The 21,028-nt window shown below is 41.3% G+C and overlaps 1 protein-coding gene across 3 annotated transcripts; it reads right to left on the bottom strand.

Annotated features, from left to right (window-relative positions):
- Positions 1–1,483: 1,483 nt before the first annotated feature.
- LOC141735502 (AN1-type zinc finger protein 5-like) lies at positions 1,484–20,743 on the bottom strand. 3 transcript variants are annotated; one of them, XM_074568391.1, is made up of 6 exons: positions 20,197–20,743; positions 13,573–13,730; positions 13,059–13,170; positions 12,167–12,264; positions 2,013–2,138; positions 1,484–1,714 (listed from the first exon to the last, which is right to left on the bottom strand). In XM_074568391.1, the coding sequence occupies exons 2-6, from the start codon at positions 13,721–13,723 to the stop codon at positions 1,566–1,568; spliced, it is 636 nt and encodes a 211-aa protein (XP_074424492.1). In that variant the 5' UTR covers positions 13,724–13,730; positions 20,197–20,743; the 3' UTR covers positions 1,484–1,565. The 3 variants fall into 3 exon arrangements, with proteins under 3 accessions (XP_074424492.1, XP_074424491.1, XP_074424490.1); XM_074568390.1 differs by having other exon boundaries at positions 13,567–13,730; positions 20,197–20,485; XM_074568389.1 differs by lacking the exon at positions 20,197–20,743 and having other exon boundaries at positions 13,573–13,783.
- Between the last annotated feature and the right edge of the window lie 285 nt (positions 20,744–21,028).

Raw genomic sequence — 21,028 nt, 5'->3', positions numbered from 1 at the left:
TTATATGTGCAATCCAGCAAATTTGGGCGCCCACTATGGAAACTTCAATTAAGCCAGTGGAGATATACTCAAGATGTCTCAGGCATGTCAGATGAGTTAAAATGGTTGCAATTATATTAGTTTTGATTAACCCATTATGGCCCAGTGTCTTTCTGTTATCCATGAAGGTCTTATATGAGCTTCATTCTATTAAACTAAATTATTATCCGAGAGATGTTATTTGTAGGTTTTGACCTAAGACCTAGACTATGTCAGTTTCCTCGTTTCCACTCCATGCTTTGATATTTTTTCTAGCAGAATGATATAATAAATTCAAAGGATGAAGAGTTACATCCTGTGGATGTTATCCAAAGGATAACAGTTACAGTTACATTACAGCAACTACTTGCATCAACCGATATTTTCTCCAAAATGGGAATCATCCACTGCCTGGTGTACCACAGTGGTTCCCACTCGATTAAAACTTCTGTTGAGATTATTACTACTCTACTAGTCTATAGGATATTCACGGCAGCTCTGCTGTATCTATTTAATGAAGATTTTCGCTCTTAATATTTCAGTTCATACTATCAGATACACAGCAAAGTGGATCTATTAATTGTCTCAACTCTGTGGCTTATAGCCTAACCCTCCAAGGTGCCGATTTCAGTAGGAAGTAGTTGCAGCTAATATGACTTTCCATTCTGGAACGCTCTCCTGTCAGATGTCTGAGCCAACCCGTCTCTCAATTTTTTTTATCTTTTAATGTCTTCGAGACATCGAGAAACGCATAACAGCAAATCTCTTTATAAGGACTACCTACACACTACTACTACACACATATGGCTTTTGTAAGCCAATCTTAGCACAATATTGTGCTACACAACATTTTTAGCTATGCAAGGAAAAGCAGACAACTGTTGCAGGCCAGTTCTTAAGTTTCTAACAGGACATTTCTTTTAGGAAACTCTTTTCATGATTCTAAAGTTAATGTAATCTGTTCCCAAATAGTTTTCTTCTCATACATACCTGATTTTTTCCATTTTCCACTGCAATCATTAAATGACTTTGTATTAAATATGTCACTAACACTCATCTTACCAGAAGGTAAAGCCCTCCACTTGGCTTAAATTCTGCTGGAAAACAATGGAGTGCAGAAATTTAAAGTAGAACAAGATTTTAAATGAGATAAGTAGACCACCAATCTTTCTGACATATCCTTCTCCCAAACAGGCATATCGTCTTTGTCTAGGGCTATACACCTTGAACATCTCAAAAGGCAGATCTGCTGCAAACGTGCAGATAGTATACATCTGTTTGGCACATGTGAACTAGAGCATGTGTATTCTCGTACAGGTTCTGATCATCCAGTCATGTTCTGAGGAGAGCATATACATTTTCAAGGGCTGTATCTATCCAATTCTGCCTGTAACAAACACCCAAACATTCTGAAATATCATTAAGACAGACAAGGCTAAAATTAAAACTTTAGAGAACAAAGGAAGACGGCCATGCATCTGCTCTTTAATGCTTTCCTAGGGTATATTAAAATAAAACAAATAAAAGTCAGTATTTTCACAAGTAGGCTATATTCTCTGGATTTTTTCAGCCACCACAACTGGATTCTCTTTCCTGATTTTTGCTGCAGCTTCTGCTTTGTAATCATATGGGCAGTTATGCTTGTCAGAATAACGGTGAAGTCCACAAAATAAGTTTCCACATCGGCAATCAAATCCTGTACAAAGAAATGGAAAAGCAACATCACTAGGAAGCTTCAGACTTAAACAAGCTATAAATTAAGGGCTTAGTCAATATAAAGGGGGTATGTGCATCTACTTCAATAAACAGAGTAAGTGAAATGAATATTTCCAAATATCATCTCTATTAAGGGATCTAACCTGTTAAGGGATCTAACGTTACGGATTTTGAAACAGCAAGCAAGTTTAATGGCTACAGATATTTCGACAAATTTAATCTAGTAAGAGGCAACTAATCATATAGATCTGTTCAATATTGACCAAGTGCTCTCATACCCGTAAGGCCAACCTTCTTTCTGCACATGAAACATCTGTTCTTCTTTGGTTTAGGCAGTTCAGAAGCTTTCTCTTCACTCTGTGAAGTACTAGGTTGAGATACCGATGGGCTTGGTTGAGTAACAACTGTTAAAGCAAGCAAAAGAAATAAAGGTTAATTTCTTCCTTTTCTTGATTTCACTAGCTACTCAGTAGCATGCTCACGTTTATTAACAGTTAATTACCCTCTACGAAGACCCTGAAGTTTATTGTCTGAAGTACTAAGTAGAATAGGTATTCTATTAACTTCCCTTTTATCTCTACAGAAAACAATCAAGTTTTCCCCACTGTTAAATCATCTAGAAAATACAGGATACCTAGCGTTATCACCTGTATACACCTATATAAGTGTAAAGGCTTGGAAAGCACTCCAGAAGTTCCATGTATACACAACATTAAGAGTCATATGATTTAGTTTAAATTAATCCAAAACAATAACAATATTGTCACAGTTAAAGTTGTTGAATAGAGGAGATACTCGTGGAAAACAGTCAACAGGAACATATCTTAGAAACAAATGACATTTAGAGTAATGCTTTTTTGTCATAGTACCAAGTTACTCTGACACTATACCTGTCAAGTCAGATGATCTAAAACCTCAGTCAACCAGAACAGCTAACATTCTTGAGCTTCAAACCGCTGATTCTGTGATATACCAAGCATACTACTACAAACCACACAGCTCAAAAGAGCCCTTGTTTCAGACACTTTTTCAGTAATTTAAAGAAAAAAAAAGTACATATTTACATTGGATATCTGTATCCTTGTACTATATTCAACCTTAACAATCAAGCAGGTAGAGTCAAAATGACTTATTTTTCAATTGCCTTTGTCATGAACACTTCTGGTCAAATTTGTCACATTTTACTCAAGTTCTCTGTAGGATAAAAATGGGTCCTTCTGTGAACTTCTGTGGATCTGTTAAGTTTTATTTGAAAAATTAATTTTTTAATCAGTTGTTTTTGAAATCCTTTTTATACTCAAATTAGTGCAGAGGAAAGACAAGGGAGGTGCGTTTGTATACACACTTTAACATGTACAACCCAAGGAGTCTGTTCCTGTTCAGTTTTCCTGAACACTCAGTTGTATGATCATAGCATGGTTAGAGTTAGAAGGGACCTTAAAGATCATCTAGTTTCAACCCCCCTGCCATGGGCAGGGACACCTCCCACTAGACCAGGTTGCTCAAAGCCCCATCCAGCCTGGCCTTGAACACTTCCAGGGAAGGGGCATCCACAACTTCCCTGGGCAACCTGTTCCACTGCTTCACCCCCCTCACAGTAAAGAATTTCTTCCTAATATCTGATCTAAATCTCCCCTCTTTCAGTGTAAAACCATTACCCCTCGTCCTGTCACTCCACTCCCTTATAAAGAGTCCCTCCCCATCCTTCCTGTAGGCCCTGGAAGGCCACTATAAGGTCTCCCCGGAGCCTTCTCTTCTCCAGGCTGAACAACCCCAACTCTCTCAGTTTGTCTTCATAGGAGAGGTGCTCCAGCCCTCTGAGCATTTTCACGGCCCTCCTCTGGTCTCCTTCCAACAGGTCCAGGTCCTTCTTACCCTGGGGATGCTAGAGCTGGACACAGTGCTCCAGGTGGGGTCTCACGAGAGCGGAGTAGAGGGGTAGAATCACCTCCCTCGAACTGCTGGCCACGCTTCTTTTGATGCGTCCCAGAATGCGGTTGGCTTTCTGGGCTACAAGCGCGCATTGCCTGCTCATGTTGAGCTTCTCATCCACCAGCACCCCCAAGTCCTTCTCCTCAGGGCTGCTCTCAAGCCATTCTCCGCCCAGTCTGTATTTGTGCTTAGGTTTGCCACGACCCAGGTGCAGGACCTTGCACTTGGCCTGGTTGAACTTCATGAGGTTCGCACAGGCCCTCCTCTCAAGGTCCCTCTGGATAGCATCCCCTCCTTCCAGCGTTGTCGAGCGCGACACACAGCTTGGTGTCATCGGCAAACTTGCTGAGGGTGCAGTCATTCCCGCTGTCCATGTCGCCGACAAAGATGTTAAACAGCACCAGTCCCAGTACCAATCCCACGAGGAACACTACTCATCACTGGTTGCCACTTGGACATCGAGCTGTTGACAACAACCCTTTGAGTGCGGCCATCCAGCCAGTTCCTTATCCACCGAGTGGTCTAATCCATGACTCTCCAATTTAGATACCAGGATGTCATGCGGGACAGTGTCAAACGCTTTGCACAAGTCCAGGTAGATGACGTCGGTTGCTCTCCCCTTATCCACCAATGCTGTAACCCCGTCATAGAAGGCCACCAAATTTGTCAGGCACGACTTGCCCTTGGTGAAGCCATGTTGGCTGTCACCAATCACCTCCTTATTTTCCATGTGCCTTAGCAGAGATTCCAGGAGGATCTGCTCCATGATCTTGCCGGGCACAGAGGTGAGACTGACCGGCCTGTAGTTCCCCGGGTCTTCCTTTTTCCCCCTTTTTGAAAATGGGGGTTATGTTTCCCCTTCTTCCAGTCAGCGGGAACTTCACCAGACTGCCACGACTTCTCAAATATAATGGGAAGCGGCTTAGCAACTTCATCCGCCAGCTCCCTCAGGACCCGTGGATGGATTTCATAAGGTCCCATGGACTTGTGTACCTTCACGTTCCTTAGATGTTCTCAAACCTGATCTTCTCCTATAGATAGTGGGTGGTTCTTCATTCTAATAGACCCTGGCTTTGCCTTCTGTGACTCGGGTGGTGTGGAAAGAGCTCTTGCCAGTGAAGACCGAGGCAAAAGAAGTCACTGAGTGGTACTCAACCCCGTCCATGTCCTGAGCGTCCATGTTCATATGCCTATTACTACTAACACAAAACCTCACAGATCCAAGCCCCATTTCACATTTCACTGTAGAAGTTAACAAAGAGAGCCTCCAGTCAGTAGTTCATATTCCAGATTGCAAACAAGATTCAGAAGTGATCAACTTTCAGAGATAACAAGGAACTTTCAGTGCTCGTACGCAAAAAGGTTTATACAGGGAAACAGTATTTTCTTATACAATATTATAACTGTAACAGTCCTAAGGAGCAACTCAAACTCTTTACTAACTTTATTTTTGACATATTCTATAGATTTTTCTAGAAAATGTGAAGAGTTAAGCATCAACACTGTTTTGGCAAGTTTGAGGATAACAATACCATCCAGTCTTGGATATATACTATTTTTTCCATATTTAAGCATGCTATCGATAAAAAGCAAAGGTACGGCACTACAATCATTACTGCTATTAATGCTTTTCAAAGTAGTTTCTGCAGCTGCTTTTTTTTTAATTAAAGAAAACAATTCCTTTGTCTCGACAATTAATATTTTCCAGATTAACAGATATAATTCTTTAAACTTCTCTTTAAACCCCAAGGAAAGCAGTGTTCAGTATCAGATAATCTAGTTGAGAGCCTGTGAGCAAAAAAAAAAAAATCACGTTAAAAAACAGCAACACCACAGTGTAAGCCTGTTGGATACCACACACCTTAGCTGACAGGCATTAGCTATGGCAAAGAAATTGACTAAACTCCCAAACCAAGAAGCATGATCAAGCTCCTTTTAGATTTTTTTATTTTTCCAGTTTGTTTAAGATGAAATGCTAGTTGTAAACCATGGCAGATGGAAAAAAGGGAACATTCCAATTCTCTCCCCATCTCATTCTGGGGGAGCGAGCGAGCAGCTGCATGCTGCTTAGCTGCCTACCAGGATTAAACCACAACAGGCCTTTTTGGTGCCCAACGTGGGGCTTGATGGGTTGAGATAATGACAGGTTTGATTGGAAAATGCTAGATCAAATTTATAGTTGTTATTGCTGTTTAGCTATTAATCGTCAGGCTCCTGTGCTTGCCATGAGGCTTGCTTGCCTTACTGTATATAAGAGTCTAGTGCTCATTAGTGGCTGTGTTTTGCTTTTGCTGCTTGCTTAAGTTAAGTAAGTTATCATCTTACTCTGCTGTGCCTGGGAACATTTTGATAACAGCAATGGTGATGCACATGGGCTGGCAGATGGCCAGGGCATTGCTGCTGTACTGGACAGGCTGGAACTCCATGTGAAGTCAAGTCAAAGGGACTGTGACCTGTGGATGAGTCCACATGGGAGCATGATACTCTGGAAGCATCTGTGGCCATGGATATGTCTGCGCCACAGCAGGTATACTCCTGAAGATATTGAGGCCCAAAGATAAGCCCACACTGGAGAAGGTACACCTTGAAGCATCTGTGGCTATGGATAAGTCCACAACACAGCAGGTACACTCCTGAAGGGACTGTGGCTATGGGTAAGGCCATGCTGCAGCAGGTATACCCCTGAAGAGACTGTGGCTCATAGATAAGGCTCCACTTGGAGCAGGTACACCCCTAAGTGACTGCAGTCTGTGGATAAATCCAAGTCAGAGCAGGGGCAAGGGGAGGAGTTCATTGCAACGTTAAACCCTATGGCCTGGTCCAAAGAGACCAAGGGTAGAGATTGTAACAGATATAACTTTAAACTGTTGTAACCTGTGATTTGAGTTGCATGTTATAGGAAGTACTATATCAGGAACCACACGAACCAACGGAGGATGAACCTCACAAGAAGCAGTGCATGTGCAGCAGTAACCCAATCTGAGCTCACTGAGCCATCAAGGCAGAGACAGCCTAGTAGATCATTCTGTGTCACAATACAAAGATTAAAAACAAATCCATCTAAGGGACAATGTTACCAACTACTACAAACTTACTTCCTCCTGTGTTGCATTGTAAATTTGGAAAAATTTACTTCACTCAGTCTGAAAATAAGATGCATCTTTAAAGCAGACAGAGGGGGAACAGGAAGGTCACTGATGACTGGACTTAAGCCACAAGCCACAGCACGACAGCTGTTCAACCTATACACAGAAAGGTCTTACAAACAGAAAGAACAATGCTACTCTGAACCTAAAGTATTAAAGCCACAGTGACTCTGTGAGACTTCTTCCAAAAAAGTAATAACCACTGTAATAACTAGACTTTCAGAACTCACAGTGGTTTTCCTTACATAAACCAATACAGCTGGAACAGTTCATTAAGGACTGTATCCTGTGGGAGGGACCCATGCTGGAGCAGGGAAAAGGTGCAAGGAGGAAGGAACAGCAGAGAGGAACTGTTATGAACTGACTGCAACCCTCCATTCCCCCTGTGTCACTCAGAATAGAGGGAGGAAGTAGAAGAGTCTGGAATAAAGGAGTAAAGTTGAGCCTGGGAAGAAGGCGGTAAGGGAAGGCATTTTTAGTTTTGTCTTAATTTCTTACCATCCTACTCTATTTTTTTTTCAATTGGCAATAAATTAAATTAATTTTCCTCCACTTGAGTCTGTTTTGCCTGTGACTGTAATTGATCAGCAATCTCACTGCCCTTATCTCGACCCACAAGCTTTTCCATTTTATTTTCTTCCCCTGTCCTGCTGAGGAATGAGAGAACAGCTGGATGGGCATCTGGCAGTCAGCCACAGTCAACCCACTATACCTCCCCACATTTAAAGCAACCAGAAAGGGCTACCAAAGTAATACCAAGGAGATTTTTAGAAGGCTTCCTCTATACTCAAGCAAATTATCCAAAATAGAACCCTAGCAGTTTAACAAACTGCATTGACTTCCACAGTACTAGGAAGCAGTAAGCATACCAGTGAGGAGTGAAATGCTTGAGGGCATAAAAAAAAAAAATAGTTTTAAGCATTCTAACTACTTTTACATGAAAGTAATCCCCAACTCCCACCATGGAAGAACTGGGAAAATTAAAACAAAAGAAGGAATAAAGGTAATAGATAAAGAGAACCCTAAAGTCATCAGAAAGACGTACTGCAGAAGTGCAGTACCAGAACTGAAAACTATACTACAGATTACATAATCCTTATGCTGCACATTAACACAACTGACTTGTATATAAAGTTTGAGTCATTGAAAATAAGATGGACAGTATTTATTATGCTTTATCAAGCTTGAGAATAAACATTTTAGTCTTCAGAGACTGCAATTGCTATGCTGATCTAGGTGCCCATGATAAAAGACTAAAGAATAAACTGCATTTTTAATTTGATGCCACAGAACTGGGATAAAACTATTCTGCAGCACGTAACTAATCTCCCACATGCCCAACTCTAACAGGCACGCTGAGTATCTTTACTCTTACATCAATATAACAGATACCCCTGTTTAAGTATCACACTGAAACACGGCTTGTTTTGGTTACCAACAAGACTTGATATCTGTTGCACATCTCAAAAAAGATACAAGAGTATCCTATTGGCAACAAGCACAGGACCAGCAGTTGGGCCCTCAGTCTTATTTTTCAAGGTAGACAGCTTCAAGACTTAAAAGATATTATTAGTTCCATTTCAGAATTGTTTCAATTGGGGACATCTACTCAAGCTACAACAGACATGGGAAATGGGAAGATAATTTTGAACACAAGAAAAAGTTGATATATCTGATGATTTTATTGACAGCCACAAAGGAACTGTCTACAAATAACACCCACAGTTAATTACTATAGCCACGTTTGAAAACAAATAAGAATCAGTTATTAAAACAAGAACCAAGCAATATAATCTATTTATCATCTTGAACCTTTAATATCTCATAAGATAGCTGTCTATTCAGCATCTTACTCAGAATATCATCTGTATATAGATAAAACCAGTAGCTATGATATAACATAAAGTGAGGGCAACCCATAAGAGGGTCTCAACCTGCATGTAGGACAGCTGTGACATTTAACATCAAAATAACTCATCATATTGGCTTGGTACAGAGCCAAAAGACAAGTGAGCTAACCATCATCTCGTGAATTTCATTAAATGTCAATTTTCAGGAATGGAAAGGGTAACCTACAACGTGGATTGAATAAGACTGCAAGTTAACAATATTTGGGGAAGATTTTTTAACACTGATTTTACACAAGACCATATGCATTTCAAATTCCAGTTCACTTTCTTTACAGGCAGCACTATTCCACAGCTGTGGCTTCAGAGTGATAACTCACCACACTGCTCCCTAAACCAAAACTATTACTGGGTTAGGAAAAATAAAGTTTTTGATATGCACGCTGATACTAATTAAGTCTGGAAACACTGACAGACCTGACATGAGACTCATTCAGAAAGGTAGTGACCAACAAAAGCCAAAAAATGCTAGAAATATGCTATGACTTGATACAATATGATTATTTAAATATACTTGTTTTCAGAACAGTTTGGGTTTAGTGCTCAATATGTAAGTCAGCTCTCTTGTATGGATCTTTTATTGCCACTTAAAAACCTCACCAACTTGGTAATGGTATTTCTCTGATGTAATTATCAACACAAGGAAAGCAAAGGAGTTAGATAAGGATTTTTTTTGCATTTAATTCCTGTAAGTTAGCATGGAAAAACCCACAAATATGAACAATATCTCTAGAATGCTTCAGGTATATTCTGACTTTGGTCAAGACTGGACTGGAATTCAATCCTTAATTAAAAAGTATGGAAGCATATCAAAAGCCTATAAAATGCATGATATAACTAATGCCCAATTATGGATTGGAGTTTTGATATAAAGGTCTCTATATTTCACTGACTTGTGAACAGTTCATTAGATAAGCAACTGGACTGAACACATGCCACAATTCAATTGCAAAACTACAACGAGCAAGAAAGTTGAACTAAGAAACTACAAGTTACAACAAAATATACCATGTTAGACATCTAAATTACAACCAACTAGGCCAGTTATATCTGTCATGCCTTTCTTCCTTCAAATGCTAAGATACAATTAATTGCCTTCAGACCTGATTTGTTCTGAATGAGAATCCAGGTTACAACCTCAACCTGGGAAAAACAAAAGAAGAGACAAGCCTGTTAAGCTTCATTTTTGTCAACTTCAGAACCTTCTAGAATCAGATGCTTAAATCCCAACAGCAAGAAAGTATACTTTTAGTCCACAGACTTAAAGACAATTGTCCAGAACTAATTATTTAGAAAAAAAAAGGAGAGAGACCTACTTTGCTTGAAGACTACATTGTTTGTTCCTGACTTACCATCTGATAGACAGTTATGAAATTCAATTGCCAGGGTGAGACTAGAGATGAAAGTAAACAGTCTTTTCATTAGCAGCATCATGACAGGCATTATCTTAAAGAATTACATCTCATAGAAAGTATTAACTTTGTTATGAGGTGACATGAATTATCTACTCTACTATTGTTTCAGCTCCTCCTCAAGAGAGACCAATGCATATTAGATGCTGCTGGAAAAGAGAAAGGGGGAAAAAAAAAAACAAAAACACAACCAAACACGGAACTAGCCCAAACACAATAGGGATTTATAAAAAGTTGAGGCCAGCTTTTCTTGGCTGCAAGACACTTACAGTACAATGTACTAGTGAATACAGCAAGCATTTGGTATAGCTTAAATTTCTGATAAATCCTTTGTAATCTAACAATAGTATATAAGGACATGTTTAATGACACTATTCTGTGCTATCTAAAATTTGCCCCCAACTTGATCAACTTCTACTTTTAGAGCAGCTGAAGACTGTTTCAAGAATTTATGGATATGTATTAAGGAAGACAATTTTGTTGTAGAAGTTTTTTCCAAACATTTAAATTTGATGGTAGTTTTTCCCAGTGATCTCTACACAAGCTTTAACAGAACTTTGACTGGTTTAAACTGAGTTTCAAGCTGCAAGATTATTATATTGAGCTGCTTTTAGGGATTTCTTCCCCTATTCTAATCAATAAAGAGTGCTGTGCGACAGTACCATTTAGTTGCCTTGTTATGAGAAAACGGATATTGAGTCAACAGAAACAGAAGATTGCCTTTTACAGTTGGCAAAGTGACAAATCCCTATTGGCAGTTTTAATAAGTCAAAATTCAGCTATTACTTGACCACTGCTACCACTTTATGTATTTCTTTCCTGCCTGTCACTTTTTCAGGTAGAAATTCATAACAAGAAAATATGGGTTTATAAATATTGTAACAAAGTATAAATTTCTAAGTTACATACAATAAACCTCTTCAGATAACATAAGTTACAAGAAGCTGAAACATGTTAAAATATCCTCAGTCTGTACATAGCCAAAAAGGAATATAGTAAAAGCAATTGTAATTTAGCTCATGTCACAATTTTAACTTAACATGACTTAATTAAAATAGTAAAAACCTGTATACAAACACTGAGCTATTAACTATCAACTGTAACAGCAGTCTTATTGACAAAGATGCATCTATATAGCACTGAGTGGTACCTTCTGGAATTTTCAACTCAGATTTTCAAAACAACAACAAAAAAAGAGACATTTCATCTTCAGCTGTAGCGAACAGATTTTCCTATTAAACATCAGCTTTTAATGTTTTAAGACTGTTTCAGAACTTAAAATTAACAAGTGTCAATACCTATAGATATCAAACAAGTACATTAAGATACCCATTTGAATAAACTGCTGTACAATAAAACATGAATTCAGTCACTCACTAGTAGGTAGGGAAGCAGTACCTCCCCACCAAGAAATACTTTACACTTCGAAGATTAACTACTACAGTTACAACCTTCCTGAACTTTTAAATTGAACATTCTCACTAAGCAATTAATACCATAAGTATTCTATATCCACAGAACAATATTTTGGTTATATCTACTGATTACTCAATTAGTCCAAAAGCCTTTAGCAATCTTTGCTAGTACCTTAAATCAAGTATTCCCTTCTCCCCCACTCTCATCCTTCTGTAGAATAGAATTTATTAAGAACTCTGTTCTTCAAATGCAACAAACCATTTAGATTGCCACAAGTCAGCAGGAACCGTACTGCTAGATTTTATACAGAAATCAACACTGACTTCAAAATTGAATATCTTGCGCCCAAATACAATTTAAGTGTCTTACTTTTAAAAATTAAGGTTTGATAGCCAAAATGCTCCTCAAGTGTCAAATAATCTACTAAAATTGAACATATGTCTGAAAATTATATTCCGACACTAGTAATTTTCCTTGATTCTGAGGGTACTAATACTCAAGAAGCATCCATAATTACTCAAGACCATCACCACAAAGGGATATGCCTACTTAAGAGAAAGTAAATAAATAGTCAGCTTCTGTTAAGTCAGTTTTACCCAGTGCTACTCTGCAAACTTACCTGGCTCAGTCTCTGTTTTCAGTGATACTTTTTCCTCTCTCGAAATGCTCATTTCTGTCATTTGCTGCATTACAGGCAAAGCGGCAACAGGCACATTTCTGTTTATGTACAGTGAAATGGGTAGTTACATTAGTTTTGAGTTCATAATAAGAGCTTAAACTGTCAAAATCCATCAACAGATTACCTGATCAGTTATTATTGATACACGTTCCTGACCTGTACTTCTATCTCTTTCCTAGAAGAAACTAGGCAATCTGTAGCAAATATTTCCTCAGATAAACCAGAAACGTCCTTGTAAATGCAGCAGTCAAACACCAAACACTATAATTAGTTCTCATTTATAAAGAGTCATAAAGCACTGTTAGGTGCACTGTCCCTTTTTCCTCTGCAGAAGCTCACTGTAATAGGGCAAAGTTACTGCAATGTTACTTTAACTTGCTATACACTCACAGTTCTTTCAAACCTCAAAAAATAATACTTTCATCTGGTGAAGGGTCTGGAGAACAAGTCTTATGAGGAGAAGCTGAGGGATATGGGGTTGTTTAGTCTTGAGAAAGGGAGGCTTTTATTGCTTTCTATAACTACCTGAAAGGAGGTTGTAACAAGGTGGGTGTTGGTCTCTTCTCCCAAGTAAGAAGTGATAGGACAAGAGGAAATGGCATCAAGTTGCACCAGGGGAGGTTTAGATTGGATATTAGGAAAAATTTCTCCACTGAAAGTTATCAAACATTGGAACAGGCTGCCCAGGGAAGTGGTAGAATCACCATCCCTGGAGGCATTTAAAAGACTGTGTAGACGTGATGCTTATGGATGGCAGACTTAGTGTTAGGTTTACAGTTGGACTCAATGATCTTAAAGGTCTTTTCCAACCTAAATGAGTCTGTAATCTTACCTGGATTTTTCAGATGTGCTACTAGCAGTACCTTCACAGTTGTTTAAGCTGGTGTCTGCTCTCTGTACAGATGCAGAGTCTGAGGTAGGACTGTTTGAACCACTAGCTGGCCCTATATAACAGAAATTTAAGAAGTTAATTATAAGCAAAGTATAGAATACAAGTTAGTCAAGTAGTTTTGCATACAGTTATGAACCATTTCCAATCATTACTCATTCAACTGCATCTTCTTAATTAAAGACAGATTATATTGTTAATGACCAAAATACAGGGATTGTATAAGAACACACAGCAGAGGGTAAGCAGAAAAGGAAATTAAGGCTCAACACCAAGTGGGTGAGAATGTATTACACAAAAATGCATTTTTATTTTTACTGTGAAGTATTATTCCCTTTGATATACATAGTTTTAGTACGTAGCTATTGGAAGAACTCCTGAAATGCATTCTGCATTTCCTCTCATCACCAATACATTACATTTTCAAGACACACACACAAAAACCTCAAACCTTTACCCATTGGGCTGATTCTACCACTATTCTGCTGTCGCTGAAGATGCTCTTTGTAGCAAACAGAACACATCCCGTTTGTCCTAGGATTTCCATAAAATCCACATCCTGTACTACACAGCATGGGCCCTGGGGTCTGGTTTGTCTCTTGAGCCATTTCAATGCTGTAAATAAAGCCAAGAACTGCATTAGGAACTGACATTTCACCAAAACTGATTACAGGGTTATAGAATTAAAGTAGGTCTGCTTACCTTGCCCACAAAAAGTGATATCAGCATTTTTAAAGATGGCTATATGGATGTTAATATATAATTCAATACTTCAATTGTATTGATAAGTAACATCGTTATTAACCTCTAAGAGAGGTAAAAAGCGTTATCATAGTGTAGTGGGTTGACCTCGACTGGATGCCAGGTGCCCACCAAGCCACTCTATTATTCCCCCTCCTCAACTGGACATGGAGAGAAAAGTACAACAAAAGGCTCATGGGTCAAGATAAGGACAGGAAGAAAGCACTCACCAATTACCATCACAGACAAAACAGACTTGACTCAGGGAAATTAATTTAATTTATTGCAAATAAAATCAGAGTAGGATGACGAGAAACAAAAACAAATCTTAAAACACCTTTCCCCCATCCCTCCATTATTCCTGGGCTCAACTTCACTCCTAATTTCTCTACCTCCCCCCCTTCCCTGAGCAGGGCAGGGAACAGAGGTTGCAGTCAGTTCATCACACATGATCTCTGCCCCTCCTTCCTCCTCACTCTCTTCCCCTGCTCCAGCATGGGGTCCCACCCACAGGAGGCAATCCTCCACTAACTGCTCCAGCATGGGTCCTTTCCATGGAGTACAGTCCTTCAGGAACAGATTGCTTCAGCAAGGATCATCCACAAGTCCTGCCAGCAAACCTGTTCCTGCGTGGGATCCTCTCTCCACAGATCCCGCCAGGAGCTTGTTCCAGTCCAGAGTCTCTGCAGGGTCCCAGCCTCCTTCAGGCACATCCACCTGCTCCAGCATAGGGTCCTCCATGGGCTGCACACAGATGTCTGCTCCACTGTTAACCTCCACGGGCTGCAGAGGGACAGCCTGCCTCACCCACAGGCTTCACCATGGGTTGCAGGGGAATCTCTGCTCTGGTGCCTGGAGCACTTCCTCCCCCTCCTTCTTCACTGACCTTGGTGTCTGCAGAGTTGCTTCTCTCACATATTCTCACTCCTCTCTCCCAATTTCTGTTGCGCAGGGTTTTTTTTCCCCCTTCTTAAATACGTTATCTATCGCAGAGGCGCTACCACCAGTGCTGATTGGCTCAGCCTTGACCAGTGGCAGGTCTGTCTTGGAGCCGGCTGGTATTGGCTCTATTGGACATAGGGGAAGCTTCTAGCAGCTTCTCACAGAAGCTACCCCTGCAGCCCTGCCCTGCCCCCTCCCCCAACCTTGCCACGCAAACCCAATACACATAGTAATACTGAGAAGTAATATACTTGTCAGACAATGAGCTGTGTGTTATGACCAAATTGAATTCCACAGCCAACAAAAACTTTATTACCAACCTCTGAGCACTTACAGGGTAGAAAACAACCCCCACACAGCTAGATAGGTAGAATAAGCAAGACCAAGTTTGGGTCTACTAAACAATTCTGGTAATTAGCATAGCTTATCTTTGCAGACTCCAAAAGAACCACCCCACTTTTTCAGTAATGTTGATCTTGTGTCATTTTGATGCTAATCCTATTATTAGCAGTTCCTACTTTCACAACACATTTGGTAAACAGAACAAAAAAAATAATATCACTGAAGTATGGGCAACAGTCGTTTTAAAACTGTATATTGTATCTTTAGGAGAAGTTTCCATAACAAGACCTTTAACTCTGCTTAAATTGCATACGAAGCCCAATACTGAATATTAACTGGCAACAACATGCATACAACAAGCCCTCAAAACAGATGATCAAAAAGCATTTCTGAAATAAGCTTAGACCAGACCTTACTCCTCCAAGAAAAATAAAACAATTTTAGACTGTTGAATACATTCATTTACACAGCCTATGCATTTCAAAAAAGCCAGTTAAATCTTTTGTCTTAAAGATACAGGCAAACTCCTGCACCTCCCAAAGGTAGATAACGCTAACCCTCATCTCTGACATCAACTGCAAAAGTTAAGAACAAAAATACTTCACCTTCACCAGTAGTTAATCTCTGCAAAACAAGGCTAGTAGAAAAACTGATATAGTAACCAAATCCTTAGTTCTCAATGGCAATAAAACCGGAATATCAAGCGATCTACTACAAATTGAGGACACAAGAATATCGCGCTTGTCCTCCAAAAATTTAGATTTAGTGGAAGTACTGCCTATGGCACTTGGAGACGTTTTAGTGAAAAGGCTAGATTATTGCCTGCCTTTAAGGGCAGCCACAATAAGGGATATTTGTCTGCTGATGCTCATGAGAACTCAAGCATACCAAATGCTAATTAACTCTAGTGTATAAAGAAATCATTTTTAAAACTTAAAAAAAACCACCCCAAACTACAAGCCGTAACCATGTATCTCAACAGTATGACAACTGTAATTGACAGCAGCATTTGTCTAGTTAATCTAAACTTCTGGGATCAAAGTAAATCAATAGCAGGAGAAAAGAGTAAAATTAATCTGCTTGCCTGCTGGTGTTCATGGGACTTCGATTTATACCTTTGTTTCAATAGTACAAAGCAAACTCACGCTTATTCTGATATGCCTCTCAACAAATTGCAGTTTTACAGCCATACACCAGTCAACGGACACAACAGAAAATCTAGGACCTAATAAAAACGAAACACATTCTAATCTTTATTGTAGCTCTATGTTATTATAATACAAATAAAGACTGTATTTCAGCCCCTTATTATGCAGGTACGATCAAAGTGCTACCACATACACTACCACCATCAATTTAAATTGATTTGCTCCGATTTCAAATTAGCATGTTTCACCACTTACTAAGCTTAGCTTTAGGTATTAATGCTGGTATTAACATATTACAAACAAGAGTCTTCGTGGCTCCTTTGTCAGCACAGTCTTTCACTACTTGAAATACATGCCCCTAATTGAAAGATCAAGTTGTTATCCAATGCTTAAGAAATTGTGCTTTTTCACACTTTTTACGGTCCAGGTATCACCTGACTAGGCTATAATACACTTCCAAAACTTAATCTACAAACCAGGACACTAAAATATGTCATTTAATCTTTTGAACCAACAGTGAAAGTGAAGTTTTCGGAAGAGACAGATTACAGACTTCTCCAGCTCTTCCCTACAAGCTTTTCTACCAAGATCAGTAACTAGCTAAGGCCTTACAAATTCAGTTCTATTCCACTGGAAAACTACCTAATACCATCACATATCTGCTCACCTGAACTTTTCTCAGAAACTTGGGTCACATGGATGAGCACATTAGCTTCTGCCTGTCAAAAGGCTGCAGTGTGACAGGCTAAGCTAAAGTCTCAGACACAAAACCTTGTCAACAGGGGCCTCTGAAATCAGCTTCTGTTTATATCTCTGAAGGCTGCCAACTCCAACAACCCACAGAACTGAAGCAGCCGAGCATACCCCAATTGTAAGAGGAAAACATTAAATTCGATTAACATGACTACAGCTTCTTTTCTAGAGGAAAAGGAAGCGCAGATACTTCAATCAAGAAAATGCAGCATCATGAGGTAGGCATCTCAAACAGACATTTTCATCTCTTATTTCACAGCAAGAGCAGAAAACAACTGGCTATGATCAGAGACCTAAGAGATGATTACTCTCTCACAGCCTTACAAATACATTAGCCAAGCTTTTGGTTGGGTGGTTACAACCAAACCTTTGCAAAAACATATAAAGATCTCTTCTGCCTCCAAAAGGAGAAAGTCAACCCTCAGAGATGTCCCTGTTAACCCTAACCTCCCAACATAAAAATGAGCTATCTTATTCAGCGTGTTAACTCACAGTAGTTTACGTCACTGACCTTCACAGTTACTTGCAAATTTACCCAGCTAAACTAAAAAGTGAATGTAAATACTTTATTATTATTATTAAAGTTGTCTCATAACTAAGACGTCTTTTTAGTTCCAAATTACAGCTAAGCTGAGGCATAGCAAAGTTTAATAAGGGCAAATATTTAGATTATTTGAATGATCAATATAACTAAGCTTTCTTGCACACCGAGTGCGCTTCCAATAAACTACAGCTGAATCCTAACACTTATGCACTGTGTGAAGCGCATAATAAATGCACTTAAAGTTATCCTAACACTTAATTTAATATAATAAAGGGAATACAAATACAAACTAACTTTAAATCAATACTAAAACCTTGGAATTGAGTCAGACATGGGGATAAACTGGCTGGTTAAATAAATACTTATTTATCTGAATATTCTCAGCTAGAAAATGGACCACAAAAATCCAAAACCCAAACAAACCACAAGGGGACAGATGGGATCCACCCAAGGGTACTGAAGGAGTTGGCGGAAGTGCTCACCAAGCCACTTTCCACCATTTACCAGCAGTCCTGGTAACCAGGGAGGTCCCAGTTGACTGGAAGATAGAAAATGTGATGCCCATCCACAAAAAGGGCTGGAAGGGGGATTTGGGTAACTACAGGCCTGTCACTCTGACCTTAGTGCCAGGGAAGGTTATGGAGCAGATCATCTTGAGTGCCATTACGCGGCACATACAGGACAACCGGGTGATCAGGCCAAGTCAGCATAGGTTTATGAAAGGCAGGTCCTGCTTGACTAACCTGATATCCTTCTATGACAAGGCGACCCACTTAGTAGATGAGGGAAAGGCTGTGGATATTGTCTACCTGGACTTTAGTAAAGCCTTTGACACCATTTCCCACAGCATTCTCTTGGAGAAACTGTCTGCTCATGGCTTGGACGGGCATACTCTTCGCTGGGTAAAAAAATTGGATGGAAGGCCAGGCCCAAAGAATGATGGTGAATGGAGTTAAATCCAGTTTGCAGTTGGTCACAAGTGGTGTTCCCCAGGGCTCAGTATTGGGGCCAGTTCTGTTTATATCCTTATCAATGATCTGGACAAGGGGATTGAGCACACTCTCAGTAAGTTTGCAGATGACACCAAGTTGGGCAGGAGTGTCAACTGCTCGAGCGTAGGAAGGCTCTACAGAGGGATCTGGACAGGCTGGATCGATGGGCCAAAGGCATGAGATTAAACAAGGCCAAGTGCCGGGTCCTGCACTTGGGTCACAACAACCCCATGCAACACTACAGGCTTGGGGAAGAGTGGCTGGAGAGCTGCCTGGTGGAAAAGGATCTGGGGTTGCTGGTCGACAGCTGGCTGAATACAAGCCAGCAGCGTGCCCAAGAAGGCCAACAGCATCCTGGCTTGTATCAGGAATAGCGTGGTGAATGTGACTAGGGAAGTAATTGTCCCCCTGTACTCGGCACTGGTGAGGCCGCACCTCGAATACTGTGTCCAGTTTTGGGCCCCTCACTACAAGAAAGACACTGAGATTGTGGAGCATGTCCAGAGAAGGGCAACGAAGCTGGTGAGGGGTCTAGAGAACAAGTCTCATGAGGAGCAGCTGAGGGAACTGGGGTTGTTTAGCCTGAAGAAAAAAAGAGCCTGAGGGGAGACTTTATCACTCTCTACAACTACCTGAAAGGAGGTTGTAGAGAGGTGGGGGGTGGTCTCTTCTCCCAAGTAACAAGTGATAAGACAAGAGGAAACGGCCTCAAGATGTGCCAGGGGAGGTTTAAGATAGATCTTAGGAAAAATTTCTTCACTGAAAGGGTTGTCAAACATTGGAACAGGCTGCTCAGTGAAGTGGTAGAATCACCATCCCTGGAGGTATTTAAAAGATGGGTAGATGTGGTGCTTAGGGACATGGTTTAGTGGTGGTTTTGGTAGTGTTAGGTTGATGGTTGGACTTGATCTTAAAGGTCCCTTCCAACCTAGACAATTCTATGATATTTCAGGTATACACCTCTCTAACAGTTTTCTAGGTGAAGCAAAAAGAAGTAAATGCGAAGAACACAGATCAAACCCATGAATTTCCCAATGACAATTAAATCCAGCTCAATGAGTCAGACAAAAGGGAAGGCAACGCCAAGTGCTCAAAGCATGGTTCGTTTCAGTCGTCTCCCCTCCCCGGACACCGGAACATAAAAGACCCGTAGGCTGCCGGGCTAAGGGGGAGGGGGGAGAGAAGGAGGGGAGAAGGAGGAGGTGCCAAGCCGGAAATGTGGGAGTCCAGGGCATGCCGCGCCAGGGCCTCTCACAAACCCCTGAATCATGCTTGGCACCGGCTGCTGCGCGGCTCCCCTCACCCCTCCTCTCCCAGCGAGGGCCGAGGAAGCCTCAACGTCTAGCTCCCTTTGTCTGCCCCACTAAAGGGGAGTAGGATGCGCCAGCCTGGCTTGCGGCCTCCCTCCGCAGCACCCGCCGCATCAGAGAGTGAGAGGAAGGAGACTACCAGGGGAGGTGACACACGCCCCGCCACCCCTCGCCTCGCAGAAGGCAACAGAAACACCGCGGGGAGGCCCAAGAGCCCCCCGCGACGCTCCTCTACGCACACCGCCACCGCGCTAACAGCTCTCAGAAACTGAGACCGCACCCCCCACCCCCCCCTCAGCGCCCGCGTACCTGCTCCTGGGAAGGGGGGTGGTGGGGTGGAGCGAGAAATCCCACGGCCGATGTCGGAGGCGCTGCAGGTGGCTCCGGACTGTTTCTGGGAGAGCGAAGGGCGACAGGGTGTGGGGCACGAAGCTGGCAGCGCCACCACCGCTTCCCTTCTGCGGCAGCAGCGCGGAACGAGACGCGCAACGCGCAGGTAAAGAACGAAAGGAAGGCACAAGAAAGAGAAAGAATTAAGGAAGGGTAGAAGGAGAGACCCGAACCCGGCAGTCCGCTCGCGTCAGCTCCGCCTCCTCCTGGCTGCTGCTGAGGCCTGCACGCCCGCGCGCTCCCACGCGAAGGCGGCTAGGGAGGGGGAAGAGAGAACGAGGCACACGCGAGGTGGCTCACGGTACCGCCGCCATCGCCTGCGGAGTCACCAACCTCCCCCTCCTCGAACCATACAGGAATAGATAGAGACTCCGCGCGTAGTCAGAGAACGTTGTCTGCCCTCCAGGGAGGTGGGGAAGCGGAAGGAACCGTGTCCAGAACAGTGACAATTGTCTCCCGCGGCTTCACCCCGCCCACGGCAATGAAACGGGGCTATGTACAAGGAGATAGAGAAAACAAAGCCTTCCCCCATCCACTTGCTCTAATAACAGATACCTCCGCCCCTAATTAACGATTCTGTTTAAACTTGCACGTGCAGCGGTGTCGCAGATGAATTATCAAGAGAAGTCATCGTTGTGGGGTTAACTAAAAGGGTTTTATTAATGATCAAATGATAGTTAATCGATGATTGAATTAAAAGGTAATCAAACGGTGATTAAGCAATAATTGAATGGTAATTAAACTGATTTGA

Source organism: Larus michahellis, chromosome W, assembly GCF_964199755.1.
Source record: "Larus michahellis chromosome W, bLarMic1.1, whole genome shotgun sequence".
Taxonomy (NCBI): domain Eukaryota; kingdom Metazoa; phylum Chordata; class Aves; order Charadriiformes; family Laridae; genus Larus; species Larus michahellis.
Note: the sequence above shows the minus strand (reverse complement) of the source record. Positions and strands in the feature narration are given on the sequence as shown.